The sequence below is a fragment of the Lepisma saccharinum genome, chromosome 1, assembly GCF_977018435.1.
Source record: "Lepisma saccharinum chromosome 1, izLepSacc3.1, whole genome shotgun sequence".
NCBI classification, from domain to species: Eukaryota; Metazoa; Arthropoda; class Insecta; order Zygentoma; family Lepismatidae; genus Lepisma; species Lepisma saccharinum.
Genome location: NC_139229.1, coordinates 185,289,029 through 185,308,559, shown reverse-complemented (window position 1 = coordinate 185,308,559; position 19,531 = coordinate 185,289,029). Strand labels below are relative to the sequence as shown.

General features: G+C 36.8%; 1 protein-coding gene across 1 annotated transcript; it reads right to left on the bottom strand.

Moving 5' to 3' along the window:
• Positions 1-2,114: 2,114 nt before the first annotated feature.
• LOC145990729 (LIRP-like) lies at positions 2,115-16,694 on the bottom strand. Its single transcript, XM_083126271.1, has 3 exons — positions 16,661-16,694; positions 8,603-8,780; positions 2,115-2,305 (listed from the first exon to the last, which is right to left on the bottom strand). Exons 2-3 carry the CDS (start codon positions 8,778-8,780, stop codon positions 2,115-2,117), a joined length of 369 nt encoding a protein of 122 aa, XP_082982397.1. The 5' UTR covers positions 16,661-16,694.
• Between the last annotated feature and the right edge of the window lie 2,837 nt (positions 16,695-19,531).

Here is a 19,531-nt window from a genome sequence, read left to right as displayed (position 1 = left end):
ATAATGTTATGTGTGTTGCCTAACCCTACGGTGATGGCAGAACTTACCATTGGAAGATTGCTATTAAAATCCACTCTTTGCCGTATAGTTAGGTAAAAATCCTTTTCATGTTATCCACAGTCAAACTCTGCAATTTTGTCTGTGAGGATCATATTATGTGTTGAAAATAATATTTCAACAAAAATATAGTCAGTGGTGCAAACTTCAATGCTGCAATGTTAGTTTGCAAGGTGTGAATGCCACAAAGCACAGAATTGACGCGAAAGTGAGCAAGACCACACAAATCAGACCACTTTGGATTATACAGTTAACAGTGGCACCAGACATTTTGATTTGTTTAGAGCTTTGAAAAATCAGCATGGACTTGGAGGAAATGAAATCGATAGAGAGTACGTTTCAAACACGTTCGTCATTGACTTTTTCGTGACGAAACAAAGCAAATGCATCTGTGTGACATAAAAATCCTGTAAAACCTTTAAAAATATATAAAAACCTTTAAAAAAAAGGCTTGATTTAGGCCCATAAACCTAAAATAGGTTCTAACAAGCAAAATAGTTTTTTTAGCCACTATAAAACTTCATCAGTTGTTCCGTTTTTTAACGAAACGCTGACATAAATTTTTATTTCTTCTCATCTTCACAATTAGCCAAAAGTGATGTAACAATAAACCAAATATATTTGCATGAAGTGGTTTCCTTCCCTATATGTGGGTTTTAGGGTGACAGTGCTTCTTATTTTAGTTTCTGAAATATGTTGCCAATCATTACACTATGACTGTGGTACGCTCGAGCATAACAGGCTTCAGGGTGGGAGACTTGAACAAGTACAAGCGAGCGAAAGTAGTTCCATTGTGTGTGTGTGTCTGTCTGTGTGTGTGTGTGTGTGTGAGAGAGAGAGAGAGAGAGAGAGAGTAAGTGAACCAAAGATAGAAAATAGGAAAGACTGGAAGATTTCAAAATTTTTGTTGCAGCATAACATTGCAAAGATTTTTAACCAGTTTTCATTTTCATTCACAATCACCTAGAAGAGCTAGTTGCAAAAGTGGGTACACTTTCTGAATCTGTTTAGCATTAAAGTTCAATGATAACAACTGACATTTCCATATAGTTGCTTGCGATAAGCATCTAGCTTATAAACCTAGTTTTATTGTTTCAATATTTTTGCATTTTTATGCATATAAGATCATTGCAGTTTTAAGAAGGCGATGGTATTAAAAACTATGTAATGAATGTGGTATCATGGGCAATTGTGAAGATTTTTCGAAATTGAAGAATTCATACATACTTTAAGTAGTGTGCGACACCAAGATTCCAATCCACGCATTGTTCTTAACAATGTAATTCTACAAAATATTATATAAAAGGCAATGAGGAGGTTACGAATCACTTTGTTTTAATGCATGAACTTCTCTATTGTTGTGCAGAGGCAGTTTGTCTTTAGTGGATTTGACCCATTTTTAGAATTTCCTATATTGGAGTTTAATGCACCATAAAAATGGCATGTTTGTCTTACCTGTCAGAGAACGGAACACACATTTAAAAATAAAAATTAAAATTACTACTTAGCTTCCTGCTGACCTTGCCAAGGATAAATAAAATTCCACTTTTTCCTTGACAATACCGGTGGAAATTTTTATTTTTATTTTTAAATGTGTGTTCCGTTCTCTGACAGGTAAGACAAACATGGCATTAGGAATTAATTTTGTGGAAAAATCTATATAATTAATACACAAGGAGAGTCACAATTTATAGGAAAATTATTTCATTCATTGGTCTTTATTTTTCCCCTCCCTAATTCTATAATTTTTCAATTGCTTATTGAAATTTGTCTTGTGTGTACAGTGGAACAGTTTGAAAAACATTTATTCTGTGTAGTCATAGTGTTCAGGATAACATAAGTGGCACTGCATGTATTGAAATGGTTTCATTTCGCCTATACCAATCAAACCAAAAATGGATTAATTTTATAAATCACTTTACTGAACAAATATATAACAGTATGTCATTGACCTTCCAACTTTTAGTAAATTGTTCCAAAAATGCAGCAGTCTTGAAAAATGACAAAAAAAAAAAAATACTTAATTTCAAAAAGTAACACACACATGCATATTTAATTTATCTTCTTGCACAGTATCCAGTCATTTCTTCCATTGAGCAGGGCTTGAGGCAACATTCCTCAATGATCCCTCGAGTGGATTGACGTTTAGTGATCCCCCTAATTAATGCAGTCGCACTGGTACGGGGTCGGAATGGATATTGTGGGGATGCTTTGTATGAATAGAACCATTTGTTTGAAGGAGTCAAATCTGCAAGCAGAAGAGAATAAATAATTAATTTCTTGAAGGGATTAGATTAACCTGAACATGCCCATGTTTTTTTTAATTATTTTTTTTTAAAGAAGAAAGAAATTTTCACATGTATACAGGTTCATACTACAGATATTGGTTGGTCACACCTTAATGCCATACTCAATACATGCAAATGTAGTCAGTATACCAGCCAACAAAATTACTAGGTCTTCCTAGCACAATAATTTCAGATTTGTTGTGTTATTTGAGCCTGCGGACTCCAATTGACACTTCCTTGACTTTCCACATTGGAATATTTATTATTTTGCCACTTACTTCCATTAAATTGTTTAACAAAGCACCGTGTCTCATTTGTGTGTCTCTTGCTATGTGCTGTCAAATCATTTTTCAGTAATTGTTCTCACCAGAGGCCTTGGTGAATACTGCCAACTACCCTAGGATATTTTCCTGACTGTGATACATTTATCTTAACCTGTGTTAAAATATAGCAATTCGCTGCTACATTATTTAGTTCTTGGTTAGTTACAATAATGGAGAGATTCTCTTGGGATATCAGCCAGTCTGTTCTGGACATGGTTCTGAGCTTACAAGAACCACCGTCAATCTCATCTTCAGGAATTGAAATGAAATTCGTTATTGAAGTTTGTGAATGACAAGTCAGAGAAATGAGTGTGTGTAAGCTGTTTTGAGCTCTATACAAGTTAAGACTAATACAGTATGTCACATGATGTGTGCTTCTGGTTTTGGTATGAGAAATCTCAGGTGTTTCTGTGTTGACCCAGCATCATGGGAATGAGAAGCTACTTTAAACCATAGTAGCAGGCTTAGGTCTCGAAAGCCAGGTGCCAGCCCCCATAGCAGATTGGTTAGCACATCGTGCTATGATGCTAGGGGTCCCGAGTTGGAATCCATTCATAATTTCATCATGTCATCACTCATCCACATCTTCGCAAATTTGTCAAAAGTGGCACAAAAGTGAAGTAAAACAAAGCAAAAGCCAGGGAACAGTGGCAATGGGACTCAACAGCTGATCATGTGTCATGAAATGAAGAACCACTTGGCAGACCTAGGCCTGCGAAAGGATGTTGTACCATGGAATTTAGTAACCGTACTATATGTCCATTTAGTTTGCTACAGTGCAAAATGTCATGTACATTTAGGATCGTGAATTTAATTTTAATTAATTGAACAAAAGTAGTGTACTGGAAATATAATTTAATAGTATTATTAAGACTCAAAGTTGTGCCACATTTTGCTGTAACTTTAGATGTAAGTTAATGAATAAAGCATAACTTATATCTTGTACCAACATGTTTATGATCATAACTTATATCTTGTACCAACATGTTTATGATCATAACTTATATCTTGTACCAACATGTTTATGATCGTAACTTATATCTTGTACCAACATGTTTATGAATAAATAATTTGCATGGCTTTTTTGTTTTTTTCTGGCACATTAAGTTTTAATGCATAATTTTCAGCCCACCATCAGACTTGTCATCCTTGTCAACTCATCTGATGAAGGCTGAAACAGTTGAAATATTGTGTTCAAACTGAGTATATGGCAGAAAAATCATAGTGTTAAAAAATCACTAATTTATTTGTAGGTTATAATGACTATTATCAACATAGAACTCCCTTAGTTAAAATATAATTTTTGGGTTGGGTTATTATTTACAGTGAAGGGAGAAATATTTTACTTGCTACTTATTCCAAAAATATCATCTCTCTCTCTTAATATACTTACATTTTATTTGAAAGTAATCCACCTGTAGTGAGTTCCTTGTAGACATTTGACTTTTCTTCAGCTGTATTATAAATGAGAACTAAAAACGTGTGTACATGAAGGGTTCATTTTAATGATAAAAATAAAAGTCGTCATTGTATGTGAAAGGAACCTTTCCATTTTATATGGTAAATACGAAAATGGTCCATGAGATTTCAAGATAGAAATTATTTTCATTAATATTATTATTATAGACCATTCATCTTCAGTTATGTATCTGTAGGAATCACGGTCTGATATATATCAGGGCGAAAACACATCAATGTAGGAAATTTTTAATATATAGTATCTAAAACCATCTATCTTAAAGGTAAGTAACTTACTCATGTATCAAATTGTAGTGACTTGTACTTATTATTGGTGCTGCTAGCTCCTATTTTATCATTACATTTTAATTCTGAAATATACAGTTGTGTGCTAAGTAATCTTATAAATTAAGAATATGGCTAAATGAAGGTATCGAACATAATTTTCTTTAGTAGTGGTGTTATATTTTATCAATTAGATACGCAGTGACAACGTGAAAAGGACAGCTGAAAGTAGCTCGTCCTCCAATAAAGAAAATACAAAAAAAAACAACTTTGTAATTAAATGAATATTTATCCAAATTCATTATTTCCCCAGTCAGTCCTTTCTGGCAATCTAACTGGCCAAACATTTTGAAAAGAAATCCAAAGGAAAGATGATGAGGGAGGGGGGAGGAGCTATAACCTCGCACAGGGCCGGATTAACCTATGGGCAACTGGGGCAATTGCCCCGGGGGCCCCACCAAAAATAAGCTGTGAAGGGCCTCCACCAAAAAAATATTTTAACCATCTGGCTATGCTTGTGAAAAATTACATAAGAAGTTGTATTTGAAAAATAAAAAAAATCACACATCGATCAGCTGACTATAGTTGTGCGCTATGTGAAAGGGTTATCTCCGAAAGAAAGGTTTCTGACCTTTTTACCAAATTGTGGTCACACTGGGTCTGCTATTGCTAATGTGTTATTGGAGTTTCTAGATTATCATAAGATTGATATGCGTGTCTGTCGGGGCCAATCGTACGATAATGCTGCGAATATGTGTGGAAAGTATAAAGGCATGCAAGCTCTCATCAAGGAAAAAATAAACTAGCAGAGCTAGTACAATGTTATGCCCACTCTTTGAATCTTGTAGCGAAAGCAGCGGCGAATGCATGTCCTGCAGCTGTTCATTTCTTCGATTTTGTACAACAGCTTTGTGTGTTCTTCACAGCATCACCTCACTATTTCCAAACATTGGTGGATAAGTTAAGACAAGAAGAAGGTAAATACTATGTTCCCAAGAGTTTAAGTGAGACTCGGTGGGCATGTAGAGCAGATGCCACAAAAGCCATAGTCCAAGGTTACAAAAAATTAGGGAAGCTCTTATCGAAATAGGCAATGGAAAAGAAGAGAAGGGTATTGTAAGAAGTGAAGTGAACGGGCTCTCACAGCAGATGTTGTCCCTGGAAATCGCCTCGTTAGCTATCTTCTGGAATGACATTTTAGGGAGATTTGATGCTATGAGCAAAACACTCCCAAGATCCAAGGTTAGTTCTTCAGTCTGCCATTGACATAACATTTTGAGATCCTTAAAGAAGTTTGTAGAATCAAAAAGGAACTCGTTTTCTGAATATGAGGAGATAGCCAGAAGAAGAAGTGACACAGAAGAGTACAATAAGGAACACTCACGTCAGTGGGTGAGAAACGTCCGACTGAATCCTCTTGACTATGAAAATGAACCTCAAATCCACCTCTCGCCTAGTGAACATTTCAGAGTGGAAAGTTTTCTACCAGTGATTGATCAAATCACCTCATCACTTGCAGACAGGATTTTTCCCTATGAAACAGTCGCAAAGAGGTTCAGTATTCTAAATGAACTTGCAGTGGCAACTCCATCACAAATTACATCTGCAGCTCGCGAGCATGTGAGCATCTATGAGGAGGATCTGGAACCCTCGCTAGAGAATGAGCTGATACAGTTTGCATACCTAGTAAGCAGTAGCAATGTCAAACATCAGGAAGACATCCCAATGGAACTGTCTATGTATAATATTGTATATGTAAGGACCCATTCCGCAGTACATTTCCCAATGTCGAAATTCTCTTTAGAATGTATTTGGTCTTAATGCTAACAAACTGCAGCAGAGAAAGATCTTTCTCAAAAATGAAATTAGTAAAAAACAGGCTTCGTGCTGCCATGGGACAGGATCGCTTATCCAATTTTTGTTTATTAAGCATTGAACATGAACTTCTTTGTGAATTAGACTGTGATGATATAATAGATGAATTTTCATCGCAAAAGGCAAGAAAAGTGTGTGTACTATAAGTGTTAAACCTTTGGGAATTTTCTTGAAGAAAGTGGTGTTACTACAATTTCCATAATGAACCTGTTGGTGATTGTCGAGTAGATGGATCGTGCTTATGTAGTAACATATTTATTCTTAATTGTAAATAATATCATTTATAATAAATTATGTATGTAAGTACAGTCTCTGTTTCCGTCTGAACCCCTTTAGTATTTACTATATATGTATTGTCGTTACGGTGTTCACTCTTCATAATATACTGTAGACATTTAGACGCAGAATTTTACTGCTGCTATAGCGCTACAATTTTCGTCCTGTAACTTTATTTTATTGTGATATTCTCCCTGCAAATGATTACTGATTCTAAAATCACGTGTACCATTTCAGCTGCTGAAAATTGCTGGTTAACATATTGAGCTAATAAAGCTCCTAGTAAAAAATAATAAAAAAATTGGGGCCCCCACAAAACATTTTGCCCAGGGGCCTCCACAAACCTTGATACGGCACTGACCTCACACATAGTCTTATACCATGATTATTATCATTCAGCTCTAGAAACAACACTACTTCCCCTTCTCTCACTGATTTCTTGCGAAATCTAACTTACAGTGACGTGCACTGAGGAGTAGCTAGTCTAGCAGAGATAGATCAATCAATCTTACATGTGGAATTATATTCAAATCACAATATTTATTGTCTTGTTAAAGCCAAAGTTCATATGCAACACTTTCTTTTCCACGCGCTTCTCGTCCATCGGTGTGATCCGCGGGCAAAGCTGGCTGGATACCCTAGCTCGCTCTTCTTCCGCCTGACCAGTTTCCAGGTAGAAACGGCCGGCCGAAGGAAAAAGGAAGATTTTTACCTCTACCTCACTTGCCCCCTCGCCCCCCGCTACAATGGTTGAAAGCCCAGGCTTTCAGGTCCCCTAGTCTATCTCCTATAGGAGAGATAGGGGATTGGTTTCTCATAGATTTTTTTGTAAATCCTCTAAAGAACTCAGGGTAAAATTTTCTGCAGTACTTATGTTCTCTGTATTTACACAACCTTTTACATGTTGTACAATATGTATGTATAGTATGGGGTGTAGTTTTATTATTTATGAAATGGGAACATGTTATGTGCAAACAATAATCTTATGCTTTCTTTCTTTTTTATTTTTTCAAGTATGGAATATATAATGATTAAATTACAAACATGTGCTCGGACTCTCTCTCGCTCTCGTTTTAGTAGTGTTTTATTTAAATATACTACTCTTGGCCTCTAACAGTCATAAAAACAGATGTATTTATTTGGGCATATTGTTGTTGGTTTGGTTTATTTTACTTCGCTTTTCTGCCACATTTGGTTATCGAGAAAATGAGGATGAGTGATGATATGATGAAATTGATGAAGGGACCTTATATGAACAATCCAGGCCAGGTTTCGAACCCGTGATAAGTGCGCATTCTTGTCCTATGTGTTGTACTCTGCAGTGAATAATGAAATAATTTGGAATGAAAAATGTATCTCAGAACTCAAAAAGCCAAATGAATATAATTGAAGAAACTACAAAAAGTGTGTTTTGTTTCTGTGCACAAAGTGTACTTAAAACACCAAATCAACCAACCGTGGGGGTATGTGGTTATCACAGCATGCTACAAAACCATGAGTTCCGAGTTTGAACCCCTACCTGGGCGTGGGTGTTCTTTGTGTGTGTCCCTTCATTAATTTTATCGTATCATCTTCGCACTTAACCAAATGTGACAAAAAAAAAGCGACGCTAAGTAACAAAAATGAAATCAAATCATTGATTGATTGCTTGATTTGGTTTATTTTACTTCGCTTTTCCGCCAGTTTTGGCTAATCGCGAAGATGATACGATACAATTGATGAAGGGACACACACAAAGAATACACATGGCCAAGCCGAGATTCGAACCCAGGATCTCTGGCTTAGTCAAATCAAATCGTTTTTTATTTTCGAATGTGGGTGGGGGTTAGGTGTACTTTTTTTTAGTACTCTTTCATCATTTTGCAATCTTTTCCTGTTATTGACATTCATTTTTTTAGGAATAGGGGTGTGATCCACACCCCCCCCTTCCCTTGAGCATACCACTGACTGCTACCCCAAGTGTCGACGTCACCGCACGTCACTGCTAACTTATTACTAGAACTACAACTAAGAAAATTTAAATTGTACCTCATGACTTACCTGGCAATGACTTTTTCAACAATGTGTTGTAGTTTCCATCACACACTAAACTGACTGCATCTGCAAGAGCGCTTCCACAGATGCCCTGTTCTCGCTTTTCAATTTTAGTTGAGAGGAAGTTTGGCTGCGAAAGGGTGTGCAAGATCCAGAGTGACAGAAGCAACAGTTGTTTCAGCATCTACAGACAGAAATGATGTAGTGAATACTAATTTTACATTTGTATGCCATGGTAAACATTGATTTATCCACCCTTCCGCTAAATGTTTCCAAAAGCATAATTTTGGCACTAAATTCATCTTTATACCCTCCTATCCCCCCTCCCCATGGTAAATTGTGGATAAATCTTTGATGGCAAACCACTATGTTGCAAGTGAAAAGTTGTCCTGCTTTGGTAAAAGCAAATTTCACCTTTGTAATTATTGTTGTTTATGAACTCCCATTTATGGGCATATAATAAATAGACCCACCAGCAGAGACCTGCTCAAGATTTTCGCAAGGGGAGTGAGTTATTACGTATACTTTTCTTTAGTATTTCATTTCAGCACTCGTTTTGCCATCTTTTGGACGTTCCTTTTATTTTTTTAGGGATGCTGGGCCAAGGGGGGTTACGAACCCCACTTATGCCCGCTTCTGCCCATCAGAATAATATAAACAACTAATAAGCTCCATGCCAAATTTCAGCTACTGTTATCCCAGATTTTTTTTAATGCTTAGCTTCGGATAAATATGGTTGGATGTCATGTTTCATTTCTCTAGCTGCTGCAGTTCCTGAAATCTTTTGGCCCTCATACAAATACAATGTCATATTTTCCTCTTATGTAGATTGCAAAGACTAATTTCCAGATGAACAATTTGCCTACTTTTCCTTTGTACTGTACTTCCGGTCATTAGCGTAATTAGGAATTTATTTTGGGGGTTAATCCAAGTTGATCGAACCGAATGTTTCAAGATTTTTCCACGGCTCCCAAGTCTGAATGTAGGCCTATCTAACACTTACAAAGCTCAGTTAGTGTGGTTAGATTGCTTGCCCAAAGTTAAAAAATAAACACACATTTCAAATTCAGGAACATTTTATGCGTAAAAAGTAGTAAATAAGCATATATTTGGAACAATCATATCAATATGCAATAAATATTGGAATATTTCGCGGAGCCCCTGTAAGCCAGCCGCGGCACACACTTTGGGAACCTGTGTTACGTATTTAGATGCATATTTTGAAACAACTGACAGAAGCTTTCAATCTTCAAAATAAACAAAAATCTTTCGATCTCGTAACATGTATATTCGATCTATGGTTTTGAGAAGGAAAGGTTGCTACTGAATTCGTATTCAAGACAGTCTCTCGTGCAGCAGAAAAATGGTATTTTGTCCGCTGTCACTCAGTTTGAACGTGTCTGGGATAATTCGATGAGCAAATATCTAAATTCAACAAGCGAAAAGTTACCCTACTGATTATGTTATCGACCCCTCAATTCTATGCATTCGTTATCTGCCACCCTCGGCCGAATGTCAAATTTTATAAACATCAGGCAGGGAGACCGCAGTAGAGCTATCTGCCGTTGATACACTGTAATAGAGTAGCGTCTCCCAAAGTATGTGCCTTAACTTACCTATTGCAGGAAATTTTAAAAATAAAGCGACAAAATTAGAAATGTCCATATACACCGTGAAAAGAAAGCGTAGGTATGGAGAAAGATTAGAATAAACATGCGGACATTGGAGTGAAAACGTGTAACAAAAAAAAAAAAAAAAAATAAAAAAAAATACAAATCAAATTAATTTACCGAAATCTTAAAATCAAACCCGACACAATCAGGAACGACATATATTAAAAAAAAAATCATATCTGCTCTCCCAGCGTGATAATTTTATTCTATCTCTGAAAATTACAACCCTAGACTAGGCAAATCATGAAAGTAAAGGTTTGCGAAGGTCGAGTGTGTAGTTGACTCATGATCTTGCCATCGAAGGTTCCGGGGTTGAACCCGGGCCTGGACATTCCTCTGTAAATGTTTACTTTATCAAATTTCATATAATTCATTCTCGTTGTAGCGATTAGCCTAAAGTAGCAGAAAAGTACGTTGTAACAATTAGCCTAAAGTGACAGAAAAGCTACGCAAAATGAGAAAATTACAAGTTCCCTCTTTGCTGCTGTGGGGAGGGGGGAATGCTAGGGGTCAAATGTTCTTGTTTGCTGTCTTGATTCATATTCGCGTACGAAGACGAAGACGACCTCGTAAGGAACCGATAGCAAAAGTGATATCAACTGTGACTGAAGTGTGCACATTCCCTGCAAGAAAATTTTAAACGTCTTTAGACTGTAGGTCCAGTCCCGATTAGCTTATTTGTGCATAAAGTGGACTTACACAACGCCATTTTTGCATGTCAAATAATGAGTCTTACTCTCTGTCTCTCTCTCTTCCTTTCTCTCTCTCTTTCTTTCTCTCTTCTCTCTCTTTTTCTCTCTCTCTCTCTCCAAAACAATGTGATATTGTTTAATATAATAATCAGTAACATTGGCGGATTTAGCGGGAGGGGCACGTGCCACCACTCCCAAAAGGAAAGACTAAATGTTATTGAAAGTAATGATGATATTATATCACAACTAACATAAATTGTTCGAACAACATTTGGTAGAAACCTTCAATAACCCCGGTTATATCCCTTTCCAGCCAAAGAATAAAACAAGTTTAGCACAAATAAACTAATGGAAAGTAGATTTACTGGACACTGCAATGTCCGCCTATGGAAATCGAATCTTGGAAGTCTGGATATCCTCTCTCTTCTCTCTCTCTCTCTCTCTCTCTCTCTCTCTCTCTCTCTCTCTCTCTCTCTCTCTCTCTCTCTCTCACACACACACACACATATACACACACACAACGCACGCACGTCTTTCCAATATTTGTGACACTTTTTCATTAGTAAATTAATTCCCAAACTTCATTCTTTCTTCTTTAGATCATTGTCAAAACAAATACTGTAGAACTACTTCACAAGAAACTGCTAACGCAACCACCTTGTAGTCAAGAGGTCCCAGATTCAATTTCCGGTGCAAGGTGGATTGGATCCTACTTTAAACTGTAGGCCCAGTTTCGATTAGTTTACCTGTATGCAAAGTGAACACACTTTGCGAAACTTGCATTCTCATTCCCAATGCTCCTGAATAAATCCAAGATCAAGGACGTCTGCAGGATATTTCCCTATAGGGGCAAGCAAGACATTTTCTCCTTTGGTTTTGGGTTCCTGCACAATATGTACCAGTCGTAAATGCAATTATCAGTCCTTTAATTAATGCAAATTACTGTAAACAAATTAAATTATAGGTACAAGGTGGCGCAAAAGTAATCAACTCATCGCCTTTATCCCCCAGGGTTTCCCCCAGGTACTGTTATTCGACGCTTCCAACGTTAGAAAAGTTCCAACTCTTACATATTAGGCCTAAATTGACACTTGGGTTCTGGGGGATTCTGAGTTAAACGTTGGGGTGGGGGTGGGGGGTGGGCAGTATCCAATTATAGGTTTTAGATTATGGTGGGTATTTTAGTTAGAGGGGATTGAGTATTATATTGAGGGGGGTATGCAATTCTTGTGTATTACTATTGTCTTATATGTTGCGAAAATTCTGGTGTGGAGACTGAGAATTCATTTTTTGGAGGAGGCAATATCCACTCTTCAATATCAACAGTAAGTCTAAAATTGGCATGGAAATTTTTGTGGGAGGATTGAGTATTACATTTAAAGGGGGAGATAGGAAGCTCTTGATAAAGTGTTAAATTTTAGATTGTCAAGAAATTTCTGTAGTGGAGGGAGAGAGTTCGAACATTAAATATCAGAGACTGTATTCAGTGATATGGTATCCACATGTTTTCGACCCGGAACGTGCCAAAAGAGAAGCTGGAAAAGACTAAATATCTCGGGATCCTAAGAAAGTATTGACATCCCATTAAATTAATATTCTTGAAAGCCTGCAAAGAACTGGATGTAAGAATTTTCTCGCTCGCTTCGCTCGCAATAATTTGTTGCGTGAATGCGTGTTTGGCGCATTGCTGGAGTGAATGTGAAGTTTTATACTATAACTGCATTACAAAACATAAGCGATATTCTTTATGTTAATTAATAACATCACTTCTTAACATATAATGATTTGGTTAGTATATTGCTTAATTTAAAGCAGGTGCATCATTTGGAACAAATATATATCGAATCCGCATTTCTAATCTCATGTCACAGGAAAATTTTACTTTAACAAGTTACATTTGCACTGAAGATAAAATCCACTTAATTATTGTTATGAGTTACTAAAATATATTTACCCCAAGAAAACGTGGGCCGGGAGGGGGGGGGGGTTATGAGTTCTTTGAAATAAAAACCGTATTATGTTATTGCTCTGAGCTTAAGAATTTCTAGCTAGGTTTCTGTGATGTCTCGCGAAACAGAATCGGTCATACGGCTGGAGCATGTTATTTGGTTTGCCAAGGTTGAATTTTCTATCTTTATCTTAAGTTGTGGAACAACTTGTGTTAAATACGCAAATTGTGAGTTTATAAACCCACTCACAAACACTATTTATATGCATATTTACATAATTTAATTTACTACATTTAACCAATCAATGTGCTTGCTAACTTTTAAGTTTTTCGAAAATGGAACAATAAAAGAATATGGACAGTTTAACATGGTATTTCATTCAAATAAACATAATTTATTGTATTCAACAAAAATATTTTGTGGGAATTATGATGAACGATTTTAGGGGCGGTCTTCAGTGATGGGCACCCCTGTTTATGGAGGAGGGGCAGATCAACTGTATTCAGTAAAGCTGAGAGGAAAGTTACTTTCGGTAGATACGCTGTTCGTAATTAACTGCTCTGTGGGGATTACGATATGTGGTTTGAGGGCACGAATGATATGATTTTTGGGGTGGGGGAGACATGATATGATTTGGGGGGGACGCATGACATGATTTTGGGGCGGGATTGCGCCATTGGCCTTGGGGGGGGGGGATGGGCACCCCTGCACCGTGCAACAATTTTTAACTAACTAACTAACTCTCTAGCCTTCTTAAACCCGAAGGTTCATGGCTGCAGCAACACAGGCCTTCCATCTTTCCCTATCTTGAGCAAGATCTATATACTCTTTTCCACCCCTACCGATTTCCCTTAGGTCCATCTCAACGTTGTCCCTCCATCTTCGTCTTGGCCTTCCTACAGGTCTCTTACCATCAGGTTTCCCAACAAGAATCCTGTAAACTCCTCTTTCCTCTCCCATTCGTGCCACATGGCCTGCCCACCTAAGTCTTCTTGATTTAATTATTCTAATAATATCTGGACATGAATACAAATTATGTAGTTCTAAATTATGTAACCTTCTCCACTCACCTGTCTCCTTATCCCTTTTAGGTCCAAAGATTTTCCTAAGGATCTTATTTTCAAATACTCTCAATTTATGTTCCTCTTTCAATGTAAGGGACCAAGTTTCACATCCATATAATACTACAGGCAAAATTAAGGTTTTGTATATTTTAACTTTTAGTTTCTTAGATATTAAACGAGAAGACAAAAGTTTATGAAGAGATAAGTAACATGCATTTCCTGAATTAAGCCTACTTTTTATTTCCTCTTTAATATAATTTTCATTTGTTAATATTACTCCTAAGTATTTGAATTTGGAAACTGGTTCAAACGAGTTGTTATCAATAATTAGATTTTGATTATTACCTAACACTTGGTTTCGACCTGTAAGCATATATTTAGTTTTCTCTTTGTTAACTTCCAAACCTATCTCTTTAGCAGTTTTGAAAAATATTTTAGCATTATTCTTAATTCTATTCACATCATTCCCCAGTAAGTCTACATCATCTGCATATGCTAACAACTGAGTCACACCATTTAATTTTAGTCCTTCGTTAGTTTCTTTTACCTTCCTAACAGCATATTCTAAGGCAAAATTAAAGAGCAATGGAGATAATGCATCTCCTTGTTTTAACCCATCATGAATTGTAAATTTTTCAGACATATTAATACCCACACGAATTTTACTTTCTGTTTCACTGGTGCATATTTTTATCATACTAACAAGCTTCTTAGGTATTCCAAACTCTACCAATATATTATATAATTTATCTCTTTTGACCGAATCATATGCTTTTTTGAAATCAATGAATAGCTGATGGACATTTTGATTATATTCCCACTTTTTTCAAGTGTCTGTCTGATGTGAAAAATTTGATCTGTAGTTGATCTGTTACGTTTAAATCCACATTGATAATCACCTATAATTTCATTAGCATATGGTGTTAGTCTTGTTAAAATAATGTTTGTATGTTGTTGAGAGTAGAGAAATTCCACGGTAATTATTGCAGTTCATTTTATCACCTTTTTTAAACACAGGAACAATTATGGATTCTTTCCACTGTTGAGGGATTTCTTCTTTATTCCATATTAAACAAATTAATTTATGAATTTGACATATTAAAGAATTTCCACCATATTTAATTAACTCAATGCCAGGTACTTTGTTATTCTTTAGCCTTTTAATAGCATCTTTAACTTCAGTCAAGTTAGGTTCTGGAACTAAAGGTTCTGCTGTGTGTACTTCATTTACTTCTGATTTATCTCCTACATGGACATTTAGAAGGTCATTATAGTAGTTCTTCCATCTATTTAGAATATCGCTTGGGTCAGCTAGAAAATCACCGTCTTTATCTTTTATCAAGTTTACTTTAGGTTGCCACCCCTTTATAAACTCATTTACACCTTTATATAAATCTCTGATATTTTTATTTTTGCTGTTTGTTTCAATTTCGTTAATTTTGCTTTTCAAGTAATCTCTTTTTTTACTTCTAAACGTGCGGTTAACTTCTCGCTTTATTCTATTATAATTGTTTAGATTTGTATCATCAGAGTTATTTAACCACCTAAGTCTAGCCTGATCTCTTATTTCTATTAGATTATGACATTCATTATCAAACCATGGCTTACTTTTTCTCGGTTTATGGTATCCTATACTTTCTTTAGCTGCTGATTCTATTGCATTACGTATGTGCTCCCAATTCTTATTTACGTCTGTTTCATTTATATTTTCATCATCATTTAAATCCTGCAAAACATCAAATCTATTTGACAGTTTAATTTGGTAATCTTTCTTAATTCTTTCATCAGTAAACTTTCCTGTCTCATATTTTATAACTTTTAGATTGTGTTGCTTATGATTTATCACTGAGAGTCTTTCTCTTAATTTAGCAATTACAAAATAATGGTCACTGGCACAGTCAGCACCTCTATGTGTACGAACGTCAATTATACTAGTATGCCTTCTCTTATCAATGAGAATATGATCTATCTGATTATGAGTTTTACCATCTGGAGAAGACCAGGTATATTTATGGATATCTTTATGTTTAAAAGTGGTAATTTTCACAATTAAATTCTTTGAGGTTGCAAAAGTAATCAATCTTATACCATTATCATTACTTAATTCATGAAGACGTTCTTTACCAATCGTGGGTTTAAATGTCTCTTCTTTGCCAATCTGTGCATTACAGTCACCTAACAGAATTTTCATATCATACTGAGAAAATTTATCAAAGACCTGTTCTAACTCTGTATAAAAATCATCTTTAGTATTATCATCTTTATCTTCCGTTGGTGCATGTATGTTTATTCAAATAATTTTACACCACCTACCCTGTAAAATTGCATATGATATCCTATCATTAATAAATTCTACTGTTTTAAGAGCAACAATTTTTTCCTTGCATTATTCGGTAGATCATGAAAACCCAATTTTTCGAGCGCATTTTTTAAGTTGGTTTTCCTATTGGAATACTAATTATTTAATTATTTGGATTTTATTTCTGTTATCGACTATCGAAGAAATAACCTTTCTTCCTATTTCCGGAACCCCCCCCCCCCATCATCCTAGGGGTCTCTCTGATTGACCCTACAAACCCAGACACACATCAGAAAAAGAAATCATAAATCATGCAAATGACACAAAAAACTATTACAGGAAACAAGAAATTCAATGACAGTGAGAGAACGAAAACAAAAGACTTACTGCGAGAGTTATTCTGTGCAACGTATGGTCTACTTGCGAGCTGGAGAAATGGAAGTCTGCGAGACGTACCTTGGTATATAAGAAGATTTTGAGACGACCGCGTCCTATGCGAACTGACAACCTCATACTTCGATGACGCACTGATTACGTGCTCGGGGAGCCTAATATAAACATGTCCAATGCTATGGACTGTATTTTCCCCCTGTACCTAGACACAACAATGGATCCGCACACATATTAACTACGCCTTAGGTAAAAGGGCATCATCTCGGCTTTTATTGAACGGTGTTGTTTCTCATTGCGTGGTGACATAAGCTGAATTATGAAGGCGTAAAGTTACCGAATGAACATGGAACACATATGTTTGCACACGGGAAAAGTGGGGGGGGGGGGGGAGTTGCCCCATAATACTTTTACTTGTAAATTTTGGATAAAAGTGGATAACCCACTGTGCTATCGGGGAAGCCAGTAATAGGGGTTTGCTTCCTTGATTGATTTGATTTAGTTTACTTCGCTTTTATGCCACTTTTGGCTTCTTGCGAATATGAGAATGAGTGATGATATGATGAAATTGATGAATGGACACTCAAAAACACCCATGCTCAGACCGAGATTCGAACCCGGGAGGCCTGGCGTTCGTTGCGCGATGTGCTAACCACTCCGTCACGGGGGGCGGCTAATGGGAGTTTCCATTTGCCACGTTTTTTTTCTGTACTAAGGTTAACAGTCCAAAATTCACTGACAGTCCGACACCGAACAGGAGCATATTTATTTTATTTGTGAAACAAAGTTTCTACCGATTTCCCGTCATAAACTATTTCTGGAGAGAGTACATTCATGATTCTTTTGTGTTGAAGCTGACAGAGACAAATTTGAGGGTGTACCGAACCGCGCACTTGTATTTAGGATGTAGCCCAAGTGAGGAAAGATGAAGAAAACGGACAGACCATCGGTATTCAGGGCCTGAAGGTCCACTGGGCTCTTTTTCACCCCCTTCCCTTGTGTTTACAACCGCGGGAGGGTTTATCTGACGTCAAGATGAAAATGCCTTCCGAGTATCTCATAATTCAGTACTACAAAGCACGTAGTGCTGTTGTTTCTTAGAGTAATGAGCAGGGTGGAGATTTACAGACGCTAAAAACTTATAAAACTGCAGACAAGTAGGCAAATGACGAAAATACACTTAGGCACTTGATGGAACACGTTTTGACTTGATTATTTTGGTATTGTATGGTATTTTTCTTATTTTTGCGTCGCTTTATTTACATTCGGTTAATCGCAACGAGTATGATGAATAGTAGATAGATGAAATTGATTATAGGAAAAATGCTTTATTCAAAATAAAAATAATAATAGCAAGAAGAAATGTGAATTTAAGCATATTGCTGGGAAGATCGTAGAAATTGTGGATACATTTACTGCTTTGCTTCATTTTTCCTCCCCTTTCATTCCTATAATAATAGCTAGCAGTGTCGTAGGTAGCAACATATCGCGAGGCCCTGGGCGAGATTAGAATGCGAGGCCCCCCATCCGTTTTTAAATTTGAAATCTCAATATGAATCGATGCAAATTATTATATTTAAATAATAATAAATTACTGAAGAAAATGATGTCCTCCTCCGGCGACTGCGGGACGGCATGGGTTCGATCCCGGGCTCAGTCGCCTGGAATTTTCGGCCTGTGTATGGGGCAACCCACCATCGTGAGGAAATTTGGGAGCTACGAGTGAGTGAGCGTAATCCGGTCGCGACGTCCTACAACGGCTGGGGGTTGGTCGGGCCGACCACCCGTCCCCCTAATCTGACTACAGATCTCCACACCCCCCTGGTGGCCCGCGTGGGAGGGAGGCCAGCAGTCGGAAGGTAAGCTAGGGCCCAATATTGGACTATAGCGCTATAGGATGGATGGATGGATGGAAGAAAATTATATTTAATAATTTCACTCACCCTAAAAATGTCTTTCTTTGTTTTCCGGGAGCTGAGATATGAAGCTGTAGGAAGTAAGTAAGAACTGCTTATATTATCAATTGCCTTCTTGAGTTGCAAACATCCCAAGCATTTAAATGCCTCGCACTTGTTTCATGGCAGTTGGAGGTGCTTTATTGTTAACATATTAAATTCGGGAGTGGATGGTCGAGAGAAAGAAGAAAAGACAAGACAAATTGCTTTATTCTAGAAAGGAATAAATGGGTAAAAATGTCAACGCAAGTTATAGTGAATTTTTGCCCTAAATGTTCCACATGAGAAATATGACAATCATTTTTATTTTCTCCGGGCCCCCTTAGACTTATAGCCCGCCCGCCTGTATGTTATGTTATGATTTGAGGTATTATAACGTTTAACTAGAATTTAAATATAATAATATAATATAATGTTTTAATCTTATTGCCTGCAAAAATTAACCTTTTCCATATTTCTGTCACCTCACTTCTATTTAATATATTTTTTATCAACCATATGGGACGCGAGGCTCAGAACTGCCGCCCCCTTTGCCCACTCCTTGATACGCCACTGTATCCACGTATCTGATACAACGCGAGAATTGTCCTTTGAGTTTGAGTCAAGATGCAGGAACGAAACTACATATACGTTTCTTGGCCATACTTATTACCTGGTCTACAAATAACACATAAAGCAATACAGAGTTTCAACGATCGAAACATCAAAGGAACAATGACTTTTTCAAGAACATTCAGCCACACTGTAGCCGCCGAACTCTATCATTGCTACTTGCTGACTACTATATTCCTCAAGGAACAAAAAAAACACAAATTGAGAGTAAAAGGCAGCGTGGCGCAGTGGTTAGCGCACGTGCTCCATATTCCAGAGGTCCAAGGATCGAATCCACGAAGCGACTAGAACTTTTTCAGTA